At 44.2% G+C, this 19,815-nt stretch overlaps 1 protein-coding gene across 4 annotated transcripts in view; it reads right to left on the reverse strand.

The window, feature by feature from the left end:
* Window positions 1-19,815, reverse strand: part of BMP7 (bone morphogenetic protein 7) — a 90,762-nt gene that overhangs the window by 53,874 nt on the left and 17,073 nt on the right. For all 4 annotated transcript variants that reach the window (XR_003094200.1, XM_025204692.1, XM_025204691.1 and 1 more), the window contains exon 2: window positions 7,835-8,027. Coding sequence is in view for 3 of the 4 variants with exons in the window: in XM_025204692.1 (XP_025060477.1) it covers window positions 7,835-8,027 (193 nt within the window). In the remaining variant the exon portion in view is untranslated. The remainder of the gene's footprint in view (window positions 1-7,834; window positions 8,028-19,815) is intronic.

Here is a 19,815-nt window from a genome sequence, read left to right on the forward strand (position 1 = left end):
TGATGCATCAAGTGCAGGGGTGAGTCAGCCTGGGAAACTGCATAATGTGTTTGTTTTCCTGTAGTTACAGCAATGTGCAAACAATAGGCCTAGAGGGGAAATCCTCAGCCAGGGAGATCAAAGGGACACAGTGAAGGGAATCATCCTTCCCACACACATATTTGGAACGTTCAGGCCCAAAAAGAGCTTGTGTCAAATCTTCTCTGGAGAGGTTCACAGTAACAACGGATTAGCGCTTCCCACTCTGGCCCCCAACCAGCGACCAAGGCTGGAACGCAAACCTGAATGGTGTTGCAAGCAGAACAGAGTCTTCAGATCATGGAGCTTGTTCTAATTAAAAGCACCCCATGTTCTCTTTAAAAGAACAAATGCCTTTTCAGTAAAATGGGCAAAATAATATAAAAAAGGAGCTAGCAGAAGGTGGGGTCCCTCTACGTACAGTCACTATAGACAGAGCTATGATAATAGTGGGAAGCAGCTTCCCTCAGCTTGGCAGCAAACATGAACTGTTGTATGCTGAGACCAGCTCCTTTGTGAACATTTATGAGGCTTGGGGGTGTTTCTGTATGTACTCCAAAACAAAGAGTTAACACAGGAATTAGTCCCAGTTCAATCTATTCTTTTTAAAACCACAGGGTTGGGATTACGAGCTGCACGGAGGGAACCTTGTACGTATATAACAATCAAGAGCGCTCTTGCAAGACTGAACTAGGCTTCTATAGTCAAGAAACTATAGAAACTCTCTTGACTTGCTCTGCAGTACAATAGTTTCCTTCATTCTCAGGAGGCTACAGTACAAAGCCTCCTGAACATCACCTTATGCTATGTCCTGGCAGTAAGGATCATGACTGACCTCCACCTTACAGAAAGGTTGAAGAGTTAAGACCTAGATTGTCTGCAAGTTGAACACCCACCACTCCAACTGTGGTCAAGAGGAGTGGCAATCCCCTAGCACTTAAAAAACTTGGAGCCTGCCAGCTAACTTTCACAAGAGGCTGACAACTTCAGGTGCTACTGTGCTGAGGGGCCTAATGTGAGTCATCTTTAGAGAAGCCTCCATTTAAGAGAGTGGAAGCTCAACAATTTGCTCCTTTCTGTTTCTCTGAGGTTGGGCACCAGAAACCTGAGGCATCCAGAAGTTTGGCTTCAGTCAGCGTAGTTATTTTATGGTGCAGGGGGTTTCCTTAGTAGGTCTGTGATTTTCTGGATGGCAGGCTCTAGTTGTATATTCTTTCTGACTTATGCAGCCAGAAGAATAATTAGTAAGGGGCAAATAGAAAGTAAGGACCTGGAAGGCTAGATTTAGCATTATCTTGTGGTGTTGATAGGGGTAATAAAATGGCTGGCAGTGGGCTTGTCAGTGCCTGAGAATGTAGCTGGGTATGCGTTATACATATGCTTGATGGACATAGAGAAGGAAGGAGCCATGTATAAGAAAAGTAGAGGACAGAGATGGGTGATGTTTGAGAGACAAATGGGGAAAAATAAAAGGTGGCAAAATACAGGGAAGAGGACACAGAATGTGCCATGAGAAATGGCAGCCTGGCGGGAAAAATATGCCATGCCTGGCAATCATAAAGAAAAGAGAGAAAATGGGGTAAGAGGATAAGAGCAGAACAAGGATAAGGGTTATAAGCAAGAAAGAAATAGTTATTAACTACAGATCCTTCAGCCAGTATATTAAATACATTTCCCCATATACAATGTTGGCTTCTGTTTCCCTTCTAAATGCACCCAAGTATTGCAGCCAGAACTAGAACTCAGGTCCGCACACACCAGCAAACTAATAGGGGAGAAGGGGGAGATTTTCAAAGGCACCAAACAGAGCCGAGGAATTAGCCCCTTGGCCAAAAGTGGCAACTCTCTAAAAAAAAAATGGGACTTCTTGAATACATGGGACTGATATTGCCAGCACAAATAATTCAAAGACCAAGAGATGAGAGTAAGAATCATGAGACTTAAGATAATAGTGAGTCCTGTAGCCTTCTTAAGGCTGCATTCTGGTTGTGCTAAAAAGAGACGTTGAAAGTGCATGAGTTGTCAAATCTGCAGTAGCAACAGTGAAGACTACTGCATATGAACTATAATAATTACAGAGTAAAATGCTCTAAAATAGAGGGATTGCCCAAAATTATGCTAAAAACTGCCTCTTCCATTGCCTCTGGTTCCTTTGTTCATCCTCTCCTATCGCACTCTTTAATTTTATTGTTTTCAGGATCCAGGTCAGTATGTGTTAGCGAACACTAATAAAGCAAGTCTAAAATGAACGAAAGAATGGACGAGAGGAAGGGGGAGCAGGAAAGAAGCAGGGACTCTTGGCAGCTTTCACTCCATTGTAAGGCCACAGCTGATTTCAGCCATAACAGGCTGAAATTCTGTCTTGCTGGTAAGCAAGAAGCCCTGGTGATTTACTTGACCATCTTCTGTCAGAAGCAGACCCATGACAAAGGAAAGAAAGCAAGACTGCAAACTGCCCAAATATGTTTGAGAGCAACCAATTGCTGGTGTGAAGGGCACCGGTGCTGTCTGACAGCTATAACACTGCAGCTCTCAATTCCCATCTAACTGGAAGATCCAAGGAATGTCCCTTCTCAGGGACAGAAGCATTAGCCATTGAGAAGGAAATGGAAATCCAAACACTAAAATAAAATGTTTTGTATTTCAATAGGTCCTGCCACCTAAGGAACTCAAATTGTTTCACAAATATAAACCAAACCTTCCTTCTCCCCCATAAAATGAATTGTTAGAAAAACTGAGGTGCAGGTAATTTAAATGTCTTACAGATCCATAGAACCAGGACTAGAAAGTTAGTCTTTCCTTTTGCTCTCATGTGCGCCATATTTCCATGCTCTTTTCCTACAGATGCCACCAACCTACATATGCTTATTTGTCCTGCCTCGTTCTAAAGACTTGGGTAGCAAATCACATGAGGAACGTCCCCTAGTGACACTGTTGGCACTACTTGTTTCCAGTCTGAACCAGCAAGTCCAAAACTACACAAAACATTGGACATGAAGTTCTTGCATATAACTAAGCTGGCCACATGTCTTAGAGCCTTAGAAGCAGGTTTAAGATTTCAACACACTTCTATGTTAATGGTCTGCCCCTGTTAATCTTAGTCCCTTTGACATTCATTGTTTTAGAGTGATGAGGATACTGCACAAAATCTGGGTACCAAAAAGTCAACTGAAAACTTGGCAGCAGTTAGCTTTCTGTGGAGAGGTGCAATTTATTCCCCCTGCCCTAGCCTCCAGCAGGAGCAGAGCTCAGGGAATGAAGATATTCAAAGCCAATGTTAAATGCAGAAGTTGCCATGAGAAATGGAGTGTGTGGGTCACTGTTCATTTGTGCATCCTTTGGCTGAGTAGGAACCCACTGTGGTATGCAAAAAATGCCTCCTGCAGCTAGTTAAGTGCCTGTGATGAGCTTTGCTTTGCTAAGTGACATCAAGATGTTTCATGGGTTTCCAGGCTGCTGCTCCTAATGCGAGTGGTCATGAGTAGTGAACCAAACTTAACCGCTTTGTCCCAGAGACCCTCTAAGTGCATCAGCACTGTTTGCTAGCGCTCCCATCTGCATGCAGGAGTGGGCACAGTGATCCAATCTCTGTGTGCAAAGGTCACAAGCAATGTCTTTTTACATGATCGTAGCTGTTTGACATGATCAAAGCCACTGCAGGTACTTTGAAACACATGATCTAGAATTTGGGGAGCACTTGCTAGAGACCTGGAGCCCCAAGGTGTGGTGCCATCTATCAGCCTGATTTCTTTTGTAATAACAAATCACACTGATTGATTTTTTTTTTTTTAAAGCCTGCTTAGCTTTTGGGGGTGCGAGGTGTGGGGAAAGGGGGAGTCACAGGCTTTACTTGCCACTGGAATTACATGTATACATCCAAGGACAGTGACAGTAACAGGCACTACGGAAGAGGGTGAAACTGTTGTACAGGAACACACTGGTATATTTTAAAGCATAAGCTAAAATGTTCCAGCTGCAACTCATGGTTCAAGCCCTTATTTCTCATGCAAGTCTATGGGCAAATATGCTCTTGTTCCATCCCTGCCAATGTAGCTAATGGAACAAGCAACAGCTGCAAGGCAAACATGTAGCAACTAAACTTTAATTACCACAGGATGGTCCGACACAGAGGAATCCCAACCGCATTCCTACCAAAAGCAAAACTCCCACTGATTTCAGTGAGGCCGGATTTCACGCACCATGCACCTCCTTGTTTTAATGAGACGAGTGATAATTCTCTGGGATTAGGATTTGCAGCCAGATTTTCAAAGGTCTTTACGTGCGGATGAGGCAGGTAGGGCCTAAGGGGATTTTCATGAACCCCTGGACAGCTTAGACTCTTAAATAATACCAAAGGGAATTAGGCACCTAAATCATATCAGCTTAGGTATTTTGAAAAACCTGACTCTTATCCCTTTAATTCTACCTGGGAAGGATGGCTTTGGGGAACAGATATTTACTTGGCAAGGAACTTGGCAAGGAATTGCTCTCCGTGGCATCAGTTTAGAGGCAAACAAGTTCAAATGTTTAGACTCGCATCCCGCTGGAATAAAATCAAATTATAATAACCCAAAAGCTTTTCAAACAGGGCTTGAAGGGGGAATTCCCTATGACTCACCAATTTCTAGTCAATGGACAGATCTCCTCATCTTAAGCCTGATCTGTCTGTGGAGTATTGATTTCCAGTTTACGTGGAGTGGCGGCTGTATTTTGAAACATTTCCCATCTCGGTACCTAAAATAAACTACATTCAACACCTCCTCGTCACCCTTGTGCATCACACCAGTGCATGCTCTGCAGCACTCAGAGATGAAAGGAGTTACTGTGTTTTCCTTTGATGCTCACAAGAAGAGAGGGCTATGCTTGTGCAGTGAGAAGTACCCCGGTGTTAACCTTTAGTTTCCACTAGCACTGTTTGTACAACCAGAAATAGGGACTCAAGGTCAGGCTGCTCAGTATGTCACTTGATCCAGCTTCTTGCATTTGTAAATCTCCTTCCCAAGCTCTTAGGTGAGTGAACCATGAAGACCAAATGGGAGTTGGACATGAATCACTAGACATTAAATTATGCCCAAGGAAGCTCTGAGACATGTTATATCAGGCAAAGGATCAATTGCTTTCACAGTGTTTATGAAATCTGAAACATTTCTGTTCATGAATGTCCTTGTTTGCTCAGGACAGTACCTGATATTTTGAGATTGAAGGATATTTTATATACTTTTGTAAAGCAAATTTTCCCAGAATTCACAGAATTAAAGGCTGGAACTTTCCGTATATCACGGACCGGTAAATGTCACCCAGTCACATCCGTACTGAGCCCAATAGCTTATGTGACAAAAAACATAACATGTATTAGACAAGGGGTGGGCAATGATTTGGGCCTTGGGGCCACAAAGGGAGTTTTGATGAGCTGTCACGGGCTGGGTTAGCATCCCCCCACCAACAACTCACCAAAACTCCCTATGGGGCTTTGGACAGGTGGGGAGCAGTGTTCAGGAGCAGGATGGGTGGGTGAAGCTGGGATCATGGACCCAGGTTGGGGCTGGGGCCAAGCTGCAATCCACTCCCTGCATGCCCTGCCCTGTAGGAGGACGTGTGTACATTAGGGCTGTGCAAAATTTCACTGGCTGGTTCACTTCAACACTATTTTGACACATTTTGAGCTTGAAACAGCGAAATCAACATGAAACGAAGGGCTTCAAAACAGCCTTGAAACAAAATTAGGGCAGTCAAACCGTTTCGAAAGTTTTGAAACTTTTCGACTTTCGAAGCAGCCCAGCTGAGTTCCCCTCCCCAGTGCTAGGATTGGGCTGGGGAAGGGAACTGAGCCCTATCACTCAGTTCCCCTCCCCAGCGCTGCGATCCATCGGGCTGAGGAAGAGAACTCAAATCGAAACGAAATTCGAAACAAAACACTGTTCTGTCGAAACGGAATGGTGCCATTTCGCACAGCCCTAGTGCACATGTGTGGGGGGGCTGCCTGGGCACTAGGTCCTGGGAGCCTGCTAAGGGTGAGGGGAAGGCAGGGGGGCATGTGCAGCAGATCTCACCTGGCCCCTACACTGCTTTACATGGGGCTGTGCCCTGCCCAGGGCAGCATGCACCACACTCCCACCAGTGCCCACTGGCATGGCCCTGGCCCTGACCCTAGCCAGCACGCAGCTTCTGGCAGGGCTGTTCACGGTACGGCTGCAGCTGGCTGGGTGTTGCTCCACTCCCCTCGCCTCCAGCGATGGCTCCTGCTCCTGCCCTGGGCTGGGGGAGAGGAGGAAGCTTCAGCTAGGCAGCTCCCACTGCAGGCGAGGGGAGAAGAACAGCACCAGGAACAGCCCTGCTGGAAGCCGTGCACTGGTCAGGGCCAGGTCCAGTAGGCATGGGAGGGAGCATGGTGCGGTGGGGCTCAGCTGCATGTGGAGCACTGAGGGTCAGATTCAGTCGGCTGGTGGGCCAGATACTTTACCCACCCTCCTGACAGACTAAGGCATCCCATTCAGAAATGCATCCGGTCTTCTTTAGCAGGATGTACATAAGAACATGTTTTTTGAATGGTAAAGTTGATTTATGTCCCTTACCAGTTGCATAGTTAAATGACAGAGTTTTTAACAGTACATTCAAATGTTAACCTTACTGCAATCTTACACAAGTTCAGAAATGGCCTCTCAATTAAAATAACAACAGGCTTCCTAATTTAATTGTGGGGTTTTTTCTCATGGTTTTGGGGGATCTATATTTGGCTCTGCTGTACACCTGAAACAGGGCTGGGACATCACTTCTACATGTTAAGCAGTTCTGGAGAGAAGCTTTACGGTCAGTATTTATGGAGTACTTCTAATGTACCTAAGTGCAGGGACGGTTTTACCACTGTCAATGGGATTACTGTTTAAAAGAAAGATGCATAAATGCAGCTAACTAAGTGCTTTTGATAAATGGTCTTGAGGTTGCTGATTAATTGGGACTAAAAACAGATGAGAAAATTAAACATATGTTCTTGTTCAAGTTCCCTGGAGAATTTGTCTGAGAGCATGACATACATTAATAATTGCTTGGAATGGATTTAATAGCTCGTCTGGTAGTTTTGCATATAGAAAACAATCGGTCAATAAGAAGAGCATGGTGTCATCTGTCTGTGTTCATTAGGCATCTCACATGCCTCCTATAATAAAAAGCAGTAATTAAGAGATGCTATATGGCTAGAGAGGAATCATTCAGATGTGGTTTTTTTTCATTCTGGGATGCATAAGCAGCAGGAAGAAGCGGGCAATTCTTTTGAAAACCTTACACTTGGAGTCTACAGTCTTATTTGTGCCTCCACCCACATACAGACAGTCCTTCTGTCCCACATCTGCATAACTGCTCTGAGGCTATCAGACAGTCCTTACAGGACAAGAATAGTAGCACTCTGCAGTTCCATGCTATAATTCTCTTCTGTTGAATTTTCCCTCTGTGTTTAATGTCAGCACAGGAAGTCTTGTAATCCCCATGCTGTTATCACACATGGCAATCAAACAGTTAAGAGACCACTGAGTGATGCCAGCTTGTGCTCACCAAGATTTGTCGGTATTCAAAAGATAATCTACCCTCTCTCGAGTTGTTAAATGGTATAAGTAGGTTCTTCCTTAAGCTCTAAATTGGAACAAACTTTATCTCTGCTTTATTCTGTTCTTGGATACAACCATACCACTTTTATCCACTGCAGAGAAACTCTTCTGGATTTCCACTGGTCTAACATGTTAGTGTTAGACCATGGCAGAAGCTAGCCCCATATTTTCACAGTCAATTCTGCAATACGGTCAGCATGTTCTCGTCAGTCGCTTACCTTCCTGGGTGTTCCTGGAGTACCTGGTAGACACTGATCTGGAATGTCTCATTATCAAAGCGTTCGCGGATGTAATCCTTGTATATCCTGAATTCAGCAGCAGTCACAGCTTCCCCCTCCGGGATCCTGGAGAGATCAAACCTGAACTCCCGATAGTGACAGCGCTGATGATGGAACTCTCTGTCATGCTCCACTGAAACAGAAAAACAGCCTATTAGCCCGCTGGCTTTTGTTTAGCTTCTCTTGTCTAACAAATAACTCACAAGTTGCCCCAATCGAAGAGGGCATGAACATTTGATCACATCACTGCATCCTGCTGTTCATTTCTTAAGAATTTTCATACACGTGGAATATGAAACTAGAGTATCAGACTATCCTTAAAACAATGTTAGCGCCGGGTAGTGCGTTCAGCACTGCTGACCATTTAATGGCTCTTGGCAAAGCTCTGCTTGACGACTGTTCCTGGACCTTTGCCGCCGGTGATGAACAAGCTGCAGTGTGAAGGATCTAAAGCAGAAGGGTGGAATTTTTCAGAAGTGCCGATTCTTGGCCTAACTCCCTCGCTGTCATTATTTCAGTGGCAGCAGCGTGAGACCAACATGGAGTGACTCTGGAAACCATGAAAAAAGGAGGCATTCCAACTCTCAAGACTTTTCATGGGTCATGTCCTGTGCCAGGAGAATTGATTACGGTTGCTTACAGACATTTAAAAAAAAAAAAGAAAAAGAAACGCACTTTACCAAAGGAAGCAGTGCATTACTTCAGCCAGCTCCGCAGCATCTGTATACATAGGGTGCTTAGTGAGGCTTTTTGGTGCTTTTATCTAAAGTTGATTCAGTCAGCTGTGACATAAAAGTGCCACAAAAGCCCCACTAAAGCGCCTGATTAATAGAGATGTTGGGCGAGCTGAGTCCAATGAACCCGATGCCTCTTCTGGGCATGCATTGGGCTCGGCATGGGAGCGTGCCAAGTTTCAAATAAAGGACTGTTTGGTTTGGTTTTTAACGTCCGTAAGCAGCCTATAGAATCAAAGATCTGCTTCACAATGTCTGAGCTTTGACTAAAAAATAATCCTAGTACTTATGGCTATTCAATATACCTTTAAAGGGAATGCCTTTAATAGAGATGGCTTTGCAACCAGCCTGTAAAACAGTTTTGAAATGTATATACGACTAAATTCATATTGATGTTGACAGTGAAGTGTTATAATGACAAATTAAATGTCAGTGCTCAGTACTTCTCCCAATTAATATTCACCTCATTGTTTTATTGAACTCTTATAGTACACGTAATAGGTTTTAAGTTTTTGTGCATGCACGTGTATGTACATAGCACGTGGAAAACAGAAGAAAATTACTCTTTCAATTACAAACTGTGCAGTTCAGCATTCATCTTTACATCTAAGGGACTTTTTTTTTTTAACTGTACTGAGACTGCAAAAAGACTTGACATTGGATCAATACCTTTTTGGTATGCTGCAAATTAGCCCCACACCCACCTGGAGTGCCACTGCAATCTCCTTCCTTTGCCCAATCTCCTGCTCTGCTTTCTGCATCCTGCCCTGTGCTCCCCGCCTGATCTCTTGCTCTACCTTCTGCTTCCTGCCCGATCTGCTGCTGTGCTGTGCTGCCTGTCTCTTCTCTGAGCTGTCGTGAGCCATGCAGAGAGGCCACTCATGCCACTTATGGAACTCATACCATGAGTTGGCCATCCCTATACGAGATAATGAAAGCAGGCGTTTTGGTTCAGAACTTTGATCTGAGTTGGTGCAAAGTATAGAGGACTATGGTCTCTTTCCATGTACAGCATGTCCAACTTCCGATGCTCACTGGATCCGAAATAGTAGTAGTAACGACAGCTATTTACTAACATTTGTACCTTGGTAATGTCTGGAGGCTCCAGCTGAGATCAGAGCCCCATCATACTATGCACTATACATAGTAAGAGGCAATCCCTACCCCAAAGAAGGTAAATGTAAATAGACGAGGCAAATAAAGGAAAGTTGGAAAGCATGCAAAATGACAATGTGACTTGCCAAAGGTTACACGCAGCATGTCTTTGGGAGACCTGGGATTTGAACCAGTGTGTTCCCTTACTAAACCACTGCTTTGTCTGCTAGACCTCACAGCAGCTCTGCCAGACAAATTAGCTCTTGGATTTTCTCAATAAGGTATGTGGCTTCTTCTATAGACCTGTTGTTTTCTGGCATCCATTTTCTGCTTGTGTAAATGCACTGATTTCATTCCTGAGCAAAGAGAGATTCAGGCCTGAGACTGCAAAGTGCTATTTAAATGTAGCGTGCTATTTGGACCAGTGTTCATGGTCACCCATGAAGGACCAGTAGGGTTCCCCCTCATGGTAACCTGGATCAGGGATAGCCGTGTGGATGTAAGTAGAAGACCCACAGTACGGTCCATTCTGTTTTACTGGTAGAGTCAGCAGCTGGCCTCACATTCTTCTTCAGCCCATTCACTGTACTATTAGCAGGTTTGTGGTTCTTTAATTATTGCTGTATGGTAGCCATTAAGGAACTTACCAGTACAGTTCATAGGAATAGCAGGGACTCATCTTGCAACAGGTTTCTGCACATCTAATCCCAGCCCCTCTAACTGCTCTAAGACGGAGGTAATCAAATTGAGCAAACGCTTCTGCAAGTTGAAAAGCTTAAGCGTATGCTAAATGAACACGATTATTGTTTAATCCTACTGCTCACACTGATGTAGCCGTAGGTAGGTAACTTAGTCTCGCTGCATCCAAAACAGGGTGTGTTGTGAGAATTCATTAATTTAAAAGTTATTAATTTTAAAGTGATTAAAAATTCCTCATGAGTGCTAATGACATGATGAAAAATGCTTTGACCAGTTCCTCTGAACTATTCACAGCAAAATAAAATCAACTGTAAAGCTGGCAGAGTGTGATTTCAGCCCCCAAAGAATTTGTTTGTGAAAATTATGAGTATAAAAGACATGTAAGAATGGAGTGGCTTGTGCAATCATAACTATTAAGGCACATATGCATGTGTAATATAAAACATGAGGTGTTTTTAATTATAATATAGATACAGAGCTGGTACACTCTATTTCATAAGCCTTCTACAGACTCTTTTACTTCCGAAGTGCTTATGGATGAATTTCCAAAGGGGGTGGAGGCGCCTTTTGAATCTACCTACATACTAGCCACCATCTTGGTCAGCACTTTGAAGAGTAAAACAGGAGCCCTGAGCGCTGAAAGCCTGAATCTCAGCAGCTATGAGGCCAAGCTTTGTATCTGATGGCCATAATACACTGATGACTTCTGAACTGAACACAGTGGGGGTGAAAGGACACAGCACACACTTTCTAGTAGGATAAATCTTTCCTCCGGATGCAGGAAGCTCATCCTAAAATCTTGAGATATGCACCTGTTCAAAACCTGATGTCTCTCATGCCCTACACCGTGATAGCTAATGCCTGACTATGGGTTCAAAAAAATATGAATGCTTGTGGATGTCAGCAGAGCCTACATTTTGGTGATCTCCATCGCTGAGTTCTAGGAAAATGTGACCCATTGGGATGAAAAACGAATAGGTCAGAGCCACAAAGTTAAGATTTCCCAAACTATGAACTTTCCCAGACTTCGGGGATGTTTGGATGCAGGGTTTTGGTTTGGGTCATCCTTAGTGTTAAAACAAACATTCCATTGAATCTAGTCATTAAGATCATGAAAATATGTGGATATGTGACTAAAGAAAGAATCCCAAGAAACCCTCCAACTCAGTGTTTATTGTTTTTCCCATTTTTCTTTGCACTCTGGACCGATCTGCTGACCCAGAAGTAACAAATCCTTTCAGAACTAATTTATGAGAAACACTGACCCTGAACCAACATCTGTTAGGTGACTGCAGAAAATCTCATTACATAATTAAACAACAAAATCTATGCTAAAATAATGCTAAGGGTCTGACTTGAACTCATAAAAGCAAGACACATCATAATGAAGGCTGGAGTCCTATCCTTAATTCACACTGCTGGGCTTTGGTATTTGCAAACATATGGTATGCTATATAAGATTGTATGCTTTTTGTAGACCGTTAGCACAACAGCATGAGGTAAGCAGGGGAATGCTGAATAAGTCTGAATTTCCTGATATGGAGGGGTGTTAGCCAGACCGCTGACAATACTGCAATGTGGTTGTTTCAAGTTAATGGCTGGAGCAGTGCAGCTCGGGAGTGTTTTGAAGATAAAGAAAAAACCCATAGTTGGATTGTAATTCAAAGGTGTTTGCTGAAACAGTCAAGTCAGGAGAATTGTTTGCAGCTTTCTGAGTGTGCTTAGTTTCTCTTTAGACTCATAAAATCCCAGTGATCCCAAGTGACACAACAGACCATAATGAGAACCTTTGGGTCCCTCCAAGGGGTGCATAATCCATTATGTTGCAGTGTCTCCCTCGGCATGGCCTATGCTACCTATGGATATTTTCTGAATATCGTTACCAGGGTACAGTCTTTTGCCTGAAAAGCAAGAATTCAAAGTTTCAGGTCACAGGGAGTGAAAATCATTCCCTGCCTCTGAGCCGTGTGTGTTAGCCCAGTTCCTACTGGATGAGTGCCCTTGCTGGAAATCTCAGCAGTAATACAAAGGATGGACTTGCCAGGTTAAAACGCAGTGGCAAGGCAGTGTGAGAGGGAGCTGGTGCTGCCACCCTCCCTGCTGCATCTGCCCTGTGGCCAACTAGGGAAAGTTATGTCAGTACAGGACAGCACAACTACTGGAAACAAGTTATGCTGCAAAAGAGAAAATATACCCTGCCCCCCTTTCAAAACAATAGAAATGTCTGCCTCTGTTAAAGACATAATGTAGTCAAACCTGGATCACCTAGGACAACATGCTAAAACCATTTACATGTGCAATAGTTTGGCAAATTGTTTACAAATTTTGTTCATGAAATTAAGGTAACGGCAAGTGCAAATGACCCAGTCTTTCCTTTTGCCTGAGCAGTTACCCGGTTCATGCACGTGGCCATCTCAAGTATGCATGCAAGCAGGAATTCAGGTTAATACATGGCTCAGAAGAAACTAGACTAGAGGGCTAAAATCCCCCCAAGGCTTGCATTGAGAAGTGCTTGAACTGCATTGCGTTGTAGCAACACCACAAAATCATCTTCAGCTAGGAAGCCCTTTCCTCAAGTAGCTGGCTGAGAAATCAGTTTGTACAGAGGTGCTCAACCCCCAGCCCACAGCCCAGCTCCATCTCAGGCACTGTCTCATCCAGCCTTGTTCATGAAAATAAGGTAAAAGATATCTGAGGAAGCCAGATACCAACCTTTGTCTTATTTATTAATACCTATATTAAACCTAAAAAAAAAGTTTTGTATCTTCTCTATGCTTATGGGAAAAAGATCAGGAAAGCTGTTTTCCCCATACTGCTGCATTCTTCTGAAAAATGTCTTTTGCTCTGTGTTCAAAGAAGATACAGTGGTCCAATTGAAGGAGGAGAAGAAAACAAGTGAAATGTGATTATATATTTACATGGTCAGTGCCCGAGTTAAAAGGAACACAGATGAGACCTTCCTCTCTTCTTTATAGAATTATACAATTCTTTATACAATCCTATTTCCTATTTCCTTGACTAGCAGATAGAGAGATTTTTTATAGCTGTGATGTAGAGCCATCATCCTACGGGGTATGTACACTTAAAAATCTGCCATTTTTTACTTCACATTGTACACTGACCCCATTTTGCCATGAGAAAAATGCTCATTCCTTTTCTGGGGATAGAGCCGACAACATTCAGCACCAGCAATCTCTATTTTACCTTCTTTTACCATAAGCATTGAACTCAGTTGATCCTACAAGCATCAACAGGGCAACTGGTTTCATTATATAGACTGAATACCTGATGTCAAAGAGGCCAAAGTTTAAAGTATAGAATAGAAAGTAAGAAATAAACTCTTTTGTACACAAAGGAAAATGCACTAAACCCTTTTAGCAATAATCCTGGTGCTTCAATTGCAGTTTTGAGTTTGATAGGTAAGTCAAAGGTACAGTGAATAAGAGCAGTACTTTTCTAAGGATCCACTGGAGTTTAAATAACAAAAGCAAAAAAGCCTTAAAGAAGCATTAAGGAAACATTAACGTCCAAAGTTCACTGAGGTCAATCAAGGTCTTTCCATGAACTTTCCAGTAAGTCCCTAGTTCAGCAGTGCAACATTTTGCTCATTTAGGATAAGTAAATATTTCTATGGGCAGGTAAAATTGCTATGAGTATTTCATAATAAAAGTAAACAATAGGCGAGTAGATGTTACGCACAGGCTGCAAAACTGGCACGGCAGTAGCATATCTATATTTCACTCTTCCTGGAATGTCTTGATGGTACACGTGGAATGCATTGTGAATATGTACATAACAAAATTATCACTAGCAAATGTGTCTGCTTCTATGGTTTTTATATGGCACTTTCATGTAGTTATCCCATTTATTGCAGTGATCTCATCAGAGGACAAGTCTTTTAGTCTCCTTTTGAGAAATTATAATGTTACTTGTTGTCAATTTACAATGTTCAAAAAGAGTGCCAAAAGGAATGTGCTGTAGGATGCCTGTAACTTCTTTGCTCCAAAAAAGGCCAGAAGGGATTTGTGAAGGACTTTAATCTTGAATAGATTAAAGGTCCTGAATTCCACAGACTGAAAGATAAGTCAAAGGAAAATAGATTCCAAAAGACAACACCGCCCCAGCAGAAGCCGCCTGTAAGCATGTGACAGACTCAACTTCAGTCATCAGCAGAGTTGCCTGTGAAACCTGTCAGGAATTCAGGAACCAACCAAGGAAAAATCTGCCACATTTGGGCACCAAGGTCCTCCTTAACAGCTTGCTGTAGCCAGTGTGTGCCTATGTCTGACACAGGGGTACTGTGAAATAGGAAGGAGAAATCTTTTTCTTTTTTTTGCGCAGTGCAAATAAAATGATTTCTGTAGTGATGACTGCAGACCAGGTTTGTAAACCCTTTGTGTGCGTGTTTGCATGCTTAATCGGCCTCCACATTTTGGGTGACTACTTTCAGAAAATGGCTAACTGCACAGGCAGTCAGATTTTTGTTACACTGATACCAGTGTATCAGTTGCTTAATTAACCCCTCAAACATAACCCTTCACATCTGCCACAGCTACGCACTTCACAGACTCCTCCTTACTGGGCACTCATTCCCTTTAAAAAAAAAAAAAGCCTACCTTTTCAGTAATGCCTGGTTTGAATGCCTCAGTTTCCAGGTATCCAACCCTTTAATAGGTCCTGATTTCCAGGAGTCAGCTGCCCTTTCTGGGAATCCAGCTCCTTTTTAAGTGGCCCTAACTAGGCAGCTAAAATCAGTAGTTGCTTTAAAGAACTGAAGCCTCTTCTCTTGAAGCAAGTGACACTGAAACCAAACTATGGGCCAGCTCCAGCATTCCTCGCATGCCCCGATCGCCCATTAAAGCCAGTTGGGAATGTTGGCTCAGCAAGGAGTGAAGGACCAGTCTTGCATGCGTCTAAAGAAAAGGAGTAGAAAAGGGATTGCAATAATGCCATGCCAGCCACAGTCTACTGAAGTCATGTGCCTCCCTCCATGCTGTGCTTGACAGCAAGAGTTACGGGGGCTGCTGCGGTAAATTTATAGGGGCAAGAATCTGGGAACGCAAAGTTCTGTGATCGGTTTTCATTTGTTCAGTTCCCTCAGCTAAAAGATTTACATGCTGAGATTAGGGAGTTGAAGCAGCAGTATAAAAAAACGTTATAAATGGGGAGCTCTGGGAATGGAGGAGAGCAAATGTCCTGGCTTCTGAGTAATGGATCTGAACACGTTTGTTATAACAGAACTAATGTAGTATTTGGAGGGGGACTCTCGAACCAGGCTGTGTCTGAGCCATCCTAAAAATGACTGAATTTGGAGAAGAGAAAGCCAAATGCAGCCTTGATTTTTTTTTTTCCGTGAGATAATTTTACTAGAAAAATACCGTGTGCTTTTTACGTAACTCAGAAACATGTCACTTCGTCAGCAACTGTTGTCATCCTGCCATTTTTGAAAGAACCAGTTCTCTCTAACATCATTATTAGCAACCTGGTTGCACCCTCACGGTGCTAAATGCAACACTAGACTTGCAAAGCTCTCTTGTTTCCATGTCCTGGCTCTGATCTCTCCTTGCATGAGGGACCTAGAGAAGGGATTTGGGCAAGAACTCCCCCTTCCCACTTGAGCAGTCTACACCGGGCAGATCGTGATAGCTTCCTTGTGCCTCTGAAGATGTGGGGACACTGCAGGGTGGGGGAGAGGGAGTGGGGGTCCTGCCTTCCTTCTACAGCAGCCTGTGGGTTGGCACTCCAGGTGAAGTAAACCTGGGGGAGTCCCATGTCGTCCAAATTGTGCCTGCTGACATGTACTCTGTCCCAAGGCTCCCTTAAGCACAATGCAACCCCCCTGCCACCCTCTGCAGGTGGCTCTGTGCTGAGCCCATGGTGTCCAAGTGCAGCACTCAGCTACTTCATGGGAAATAACTATTTTAGGAATAATAAATAACTGTATGTCCACTCATCTCAGGTACTGTTACACCCATTTTACTTCAGGTTAAACGGAAGTACCGAGCCATAACCAGCTTGTTTGAATTTGCATGGTCAATTCAGAAGATGGAAGGCAGGGACCTGATTCTCTTCTCCCCTTCTGGTGTAAATCTGGAGTAACTCACTAGTGTAAAAAGATCAGAACGTGGCCCTACAAATCTGATTCTCACAGTCCTAGGAGATGCTGTGTAAAACAGTGGGGGGTGGAGAAGTTTTTTAATACTGCTGTAAAGGGAGGCAGGCAGAGTATTTGTGCTCTGGGGGAGGACTTCTGTGGTTAATCTTTTTCCTTTAGCCATCACTTTATTTTTTTAGTTTTCATCATAAAGATAGTGTTGCCAATAAGACCACCTAGCCACAGACCCGGCAGGGAGCTTCCAAAATTCTGCTAAACACTGGCTCCTTGTTATAAATTCAAGCGTGCTAATAGCAACAGTGCATATCACATCTGTGCCAGGCTTCAGGGCTGGGAAGGAGCAGCTTCCCTACAGCTGAATGGAACCAGGAAAGATGTTTTCAGTCCACACATGTATCAGCATCAGCCATTTCTTTGTCAACAAATCCCTTAATACAGACTATTTCTATCATGTACAGATGTCCAAAAAATAATGGAATACTGTACTACAAGATTAAACTCTTTCATGTCAGCATATGTGCTGCATGACTCTGAACAATGGTATCATTGTGCATGTACCAGAAGGGAGGGTTGAGGGAAGATGGGTTTAATTATCTCTAGAGCAGCGACAACTTCTTCCCAAATGGAGATGAATGCCAGGAAGCAAGGCTGCACAGGCTGGAGACCAATATTTAAAAAAAAAATACCTAGGTCCTACCACATATTCACCCAATAGGGCTTTAAGTGGCACACCTTATCTCTCCAGAAAAATTATGCTGAGCCACCTGGCTTCTGGGAAGGGTTAACACAAGGGGAAGTGATAGGATCAGATGATGCTAGAATCCACCACATCCTGCCAGACCATATGTTACCCAGGAGTTTTTGAACTTCGGGGTGGTAGATGGTCAAGCAAACAAAATAGGGAGGGAGCAGTCAGGAAGAAATGTGTACTTGGAGAATTCCTTCAGCTAAGGCTTGAACAGTTCTTCAGCAATAAATGCGGCAGCTCTGCTGCTGAGCATGTGCTAATCTGCTAACCCAGTAGATCCTGAACTGGGTCTGTGGTAAGTGGTCTGCATCTTGCACTGCCCCAAACACCCTTGAGTCAAATGGTTGTTTGGATGCAGGGTGGGCCAGCAGAAGTGCTGAGGGTTGACAGTGGTGAACTAGTCCTTACCGTTTGGAAATTACTGTGTTAAACTGTTTGCTGTTTATGGAATCGGGAATGGTGTTAGCGTTATGGAAGTATGGAGCAGGTGATCCAAAATTTTCCTAGAGCACCCTTTCATATGTAAGGAGAGCACGGGCAGATGCTCCACCCACCTCCTTCGACACTTCTCCTACAGCCAGATTAGATTGAAGGAATTATGAAATAGCTGTATGTGTATTTGTTCTGCAAACCTGAAAGGCACATATTTTAGGCAAGAGACCAACCCAGTGTGGTGCAAAGCCTGTCACGATTTTCACAGTACTCGTCGGGGTGGAGAGAAACTGGTCAGTGAATGAAGGAAAGGTGTTTCTTCAAAACACCACCTCCACCATCCTCAGCAAACCGAACCCAGCAGCAGAGACGGCAGCAATAAATTATGGGTAATTTTTCTATGAAAGAACTGGCTATTTTTGCAGTGTTTGTGGAAAAAAAGGGAAATGGGAATAAGGGTGCATTTCTTCCCTTACCTTTAACTTCCTTTCTACACTCAAGGGACCAGTGCAGGAAAATCCCCTCCACAGTGTCCTTTCCCCTCCCGCCCTCTAGTCCATGGCCTCAAGGTCTTCCAAGAGGCTTTTGCTGCTCTTTGTCACAGTCCTGCGGAGGCCTTCAGGATACCAGTCAAGTCGTTCTGAGAGGTGAGAGCCCCTCCGCATTCCCTGCGGAGAGGCCTGCACAGATTCTGGAGATTACAGTGCCTGCTGCTTAACTTTCCTCAAATGCTGATACCAAAGAGGGTCTAAGCTAGTGTACGTGAGAATTATATCTTAAAAATATCCCTGGATCATCCTCTCGGCTGCAGCAGTAGTGCCCGTCTCCTGCCCTAACCTAAATGAAAAAGAGATCATGCCAAAATTCTGCAGCCCGTGCCAAAAGGAAAAGGACCTTTTGCTCCTTCCTTCAGCAGAACCCACTGGTGGTGTTTCCCTCTGGCCATGGCATCTGTTGAGTTGCTGTCTGCGGGGGGCTGATAATGTCTTGGGCATCCACTGTATCTGGCAATCTCTTTTTCATATGCCATATTCTTGTGTCCTTGTTTTTGGCTGAGTGAAAGGTATCTAGGAAGGCTCAACCCTGATTCAAAGCTATCTTGTTCTCTAAGCCAGGGGTGTTAAACATATGGGGCGCCTATACATGTACATTGAAGCTGCTCCGGAGCAGACTTGATTAATCAAGTCTGCTGAAACGTGATAGTTACTGTGCTCCAGTATCACATGTATCAGCATCCCCACACTGAAAAATGGTGGCGGGGGTGCTGTAACTAAAGCTCATTTGATGAGCTTTAATTAAAGCACCCCCCCACTGCCATTTTTCAGCAAGGGGATGCTGATACATGTGATGCTCTGGGCATTTTAAATAAAGCGGCTCTCACAGCTACTCTAATTAAAGCACCCCCCCCCCCCCCCGGGTCTCCCAGAGCACATGTATAAATGCCAATGGTTTGCAAGTCATATCTGGTCTATGAGGCAGTTCTACCCAGCCTGCTGGGCTACTGGCAGGCCACTGAAAATTGGGGGCAGAAAACTGCTGCAGAATTCAGGGCCCTTCAGCACTGGCCACAGCTATCAGCAGTGAGCCACTACCACCCCAAGACCCTTCCCTCGGATCCCTTCTGCTGCTGGACTCTTCCCATCACTGGCAGACCCCTGCGCCCAGACTTACTGTCACAGACCCCTCACCACTGCTGGGCTCCCTCTGCCACTGCCACTGTTGAGACTGCAGTGCCTGCCCCTATGTCGTGGGCTGCAAGGAGCTCTGCCGTCTGGGTCTGAGTTTGACACCCCTGAGCTAAGTGATCCTGCCTGATGCTTTGAAGTGGCAATTTTCCAAAAGAGCAGACCGGTTCCACAGCAAGGTCTGGGAGTAGGTCTGCGTGTGTCTCTATAGCAAAGGAATTACTCAGCTGATCCAGAGCACTGCCTCCCTCCGCTGCCCCACTCCAAAATAGAAGTGACTAGGAATGAGCTAACTGGGGACAGTGTCAGCCACAAAACATCTGAAGGCCTCACCTTCCATGTGGGAGAAAGAAAACATATCCACAGCCAGCATCCTCCCATGTTCGATGACCAGTTGGACAGTCACACGACGC

This window comes from Alligator sinensis, unplaced genomic scaffold (assembly GCF_000455745.1).
Source record: "Alligator sinensis unplaced genomic scaffold, ASM45574v1 scaffold970_1, whole genome shotgun sequence".
NCBI lineage: Eukaryota > Metazoa > Chordata > Crocodylia > Alligatoridae > Alligator > Alligator sinensis.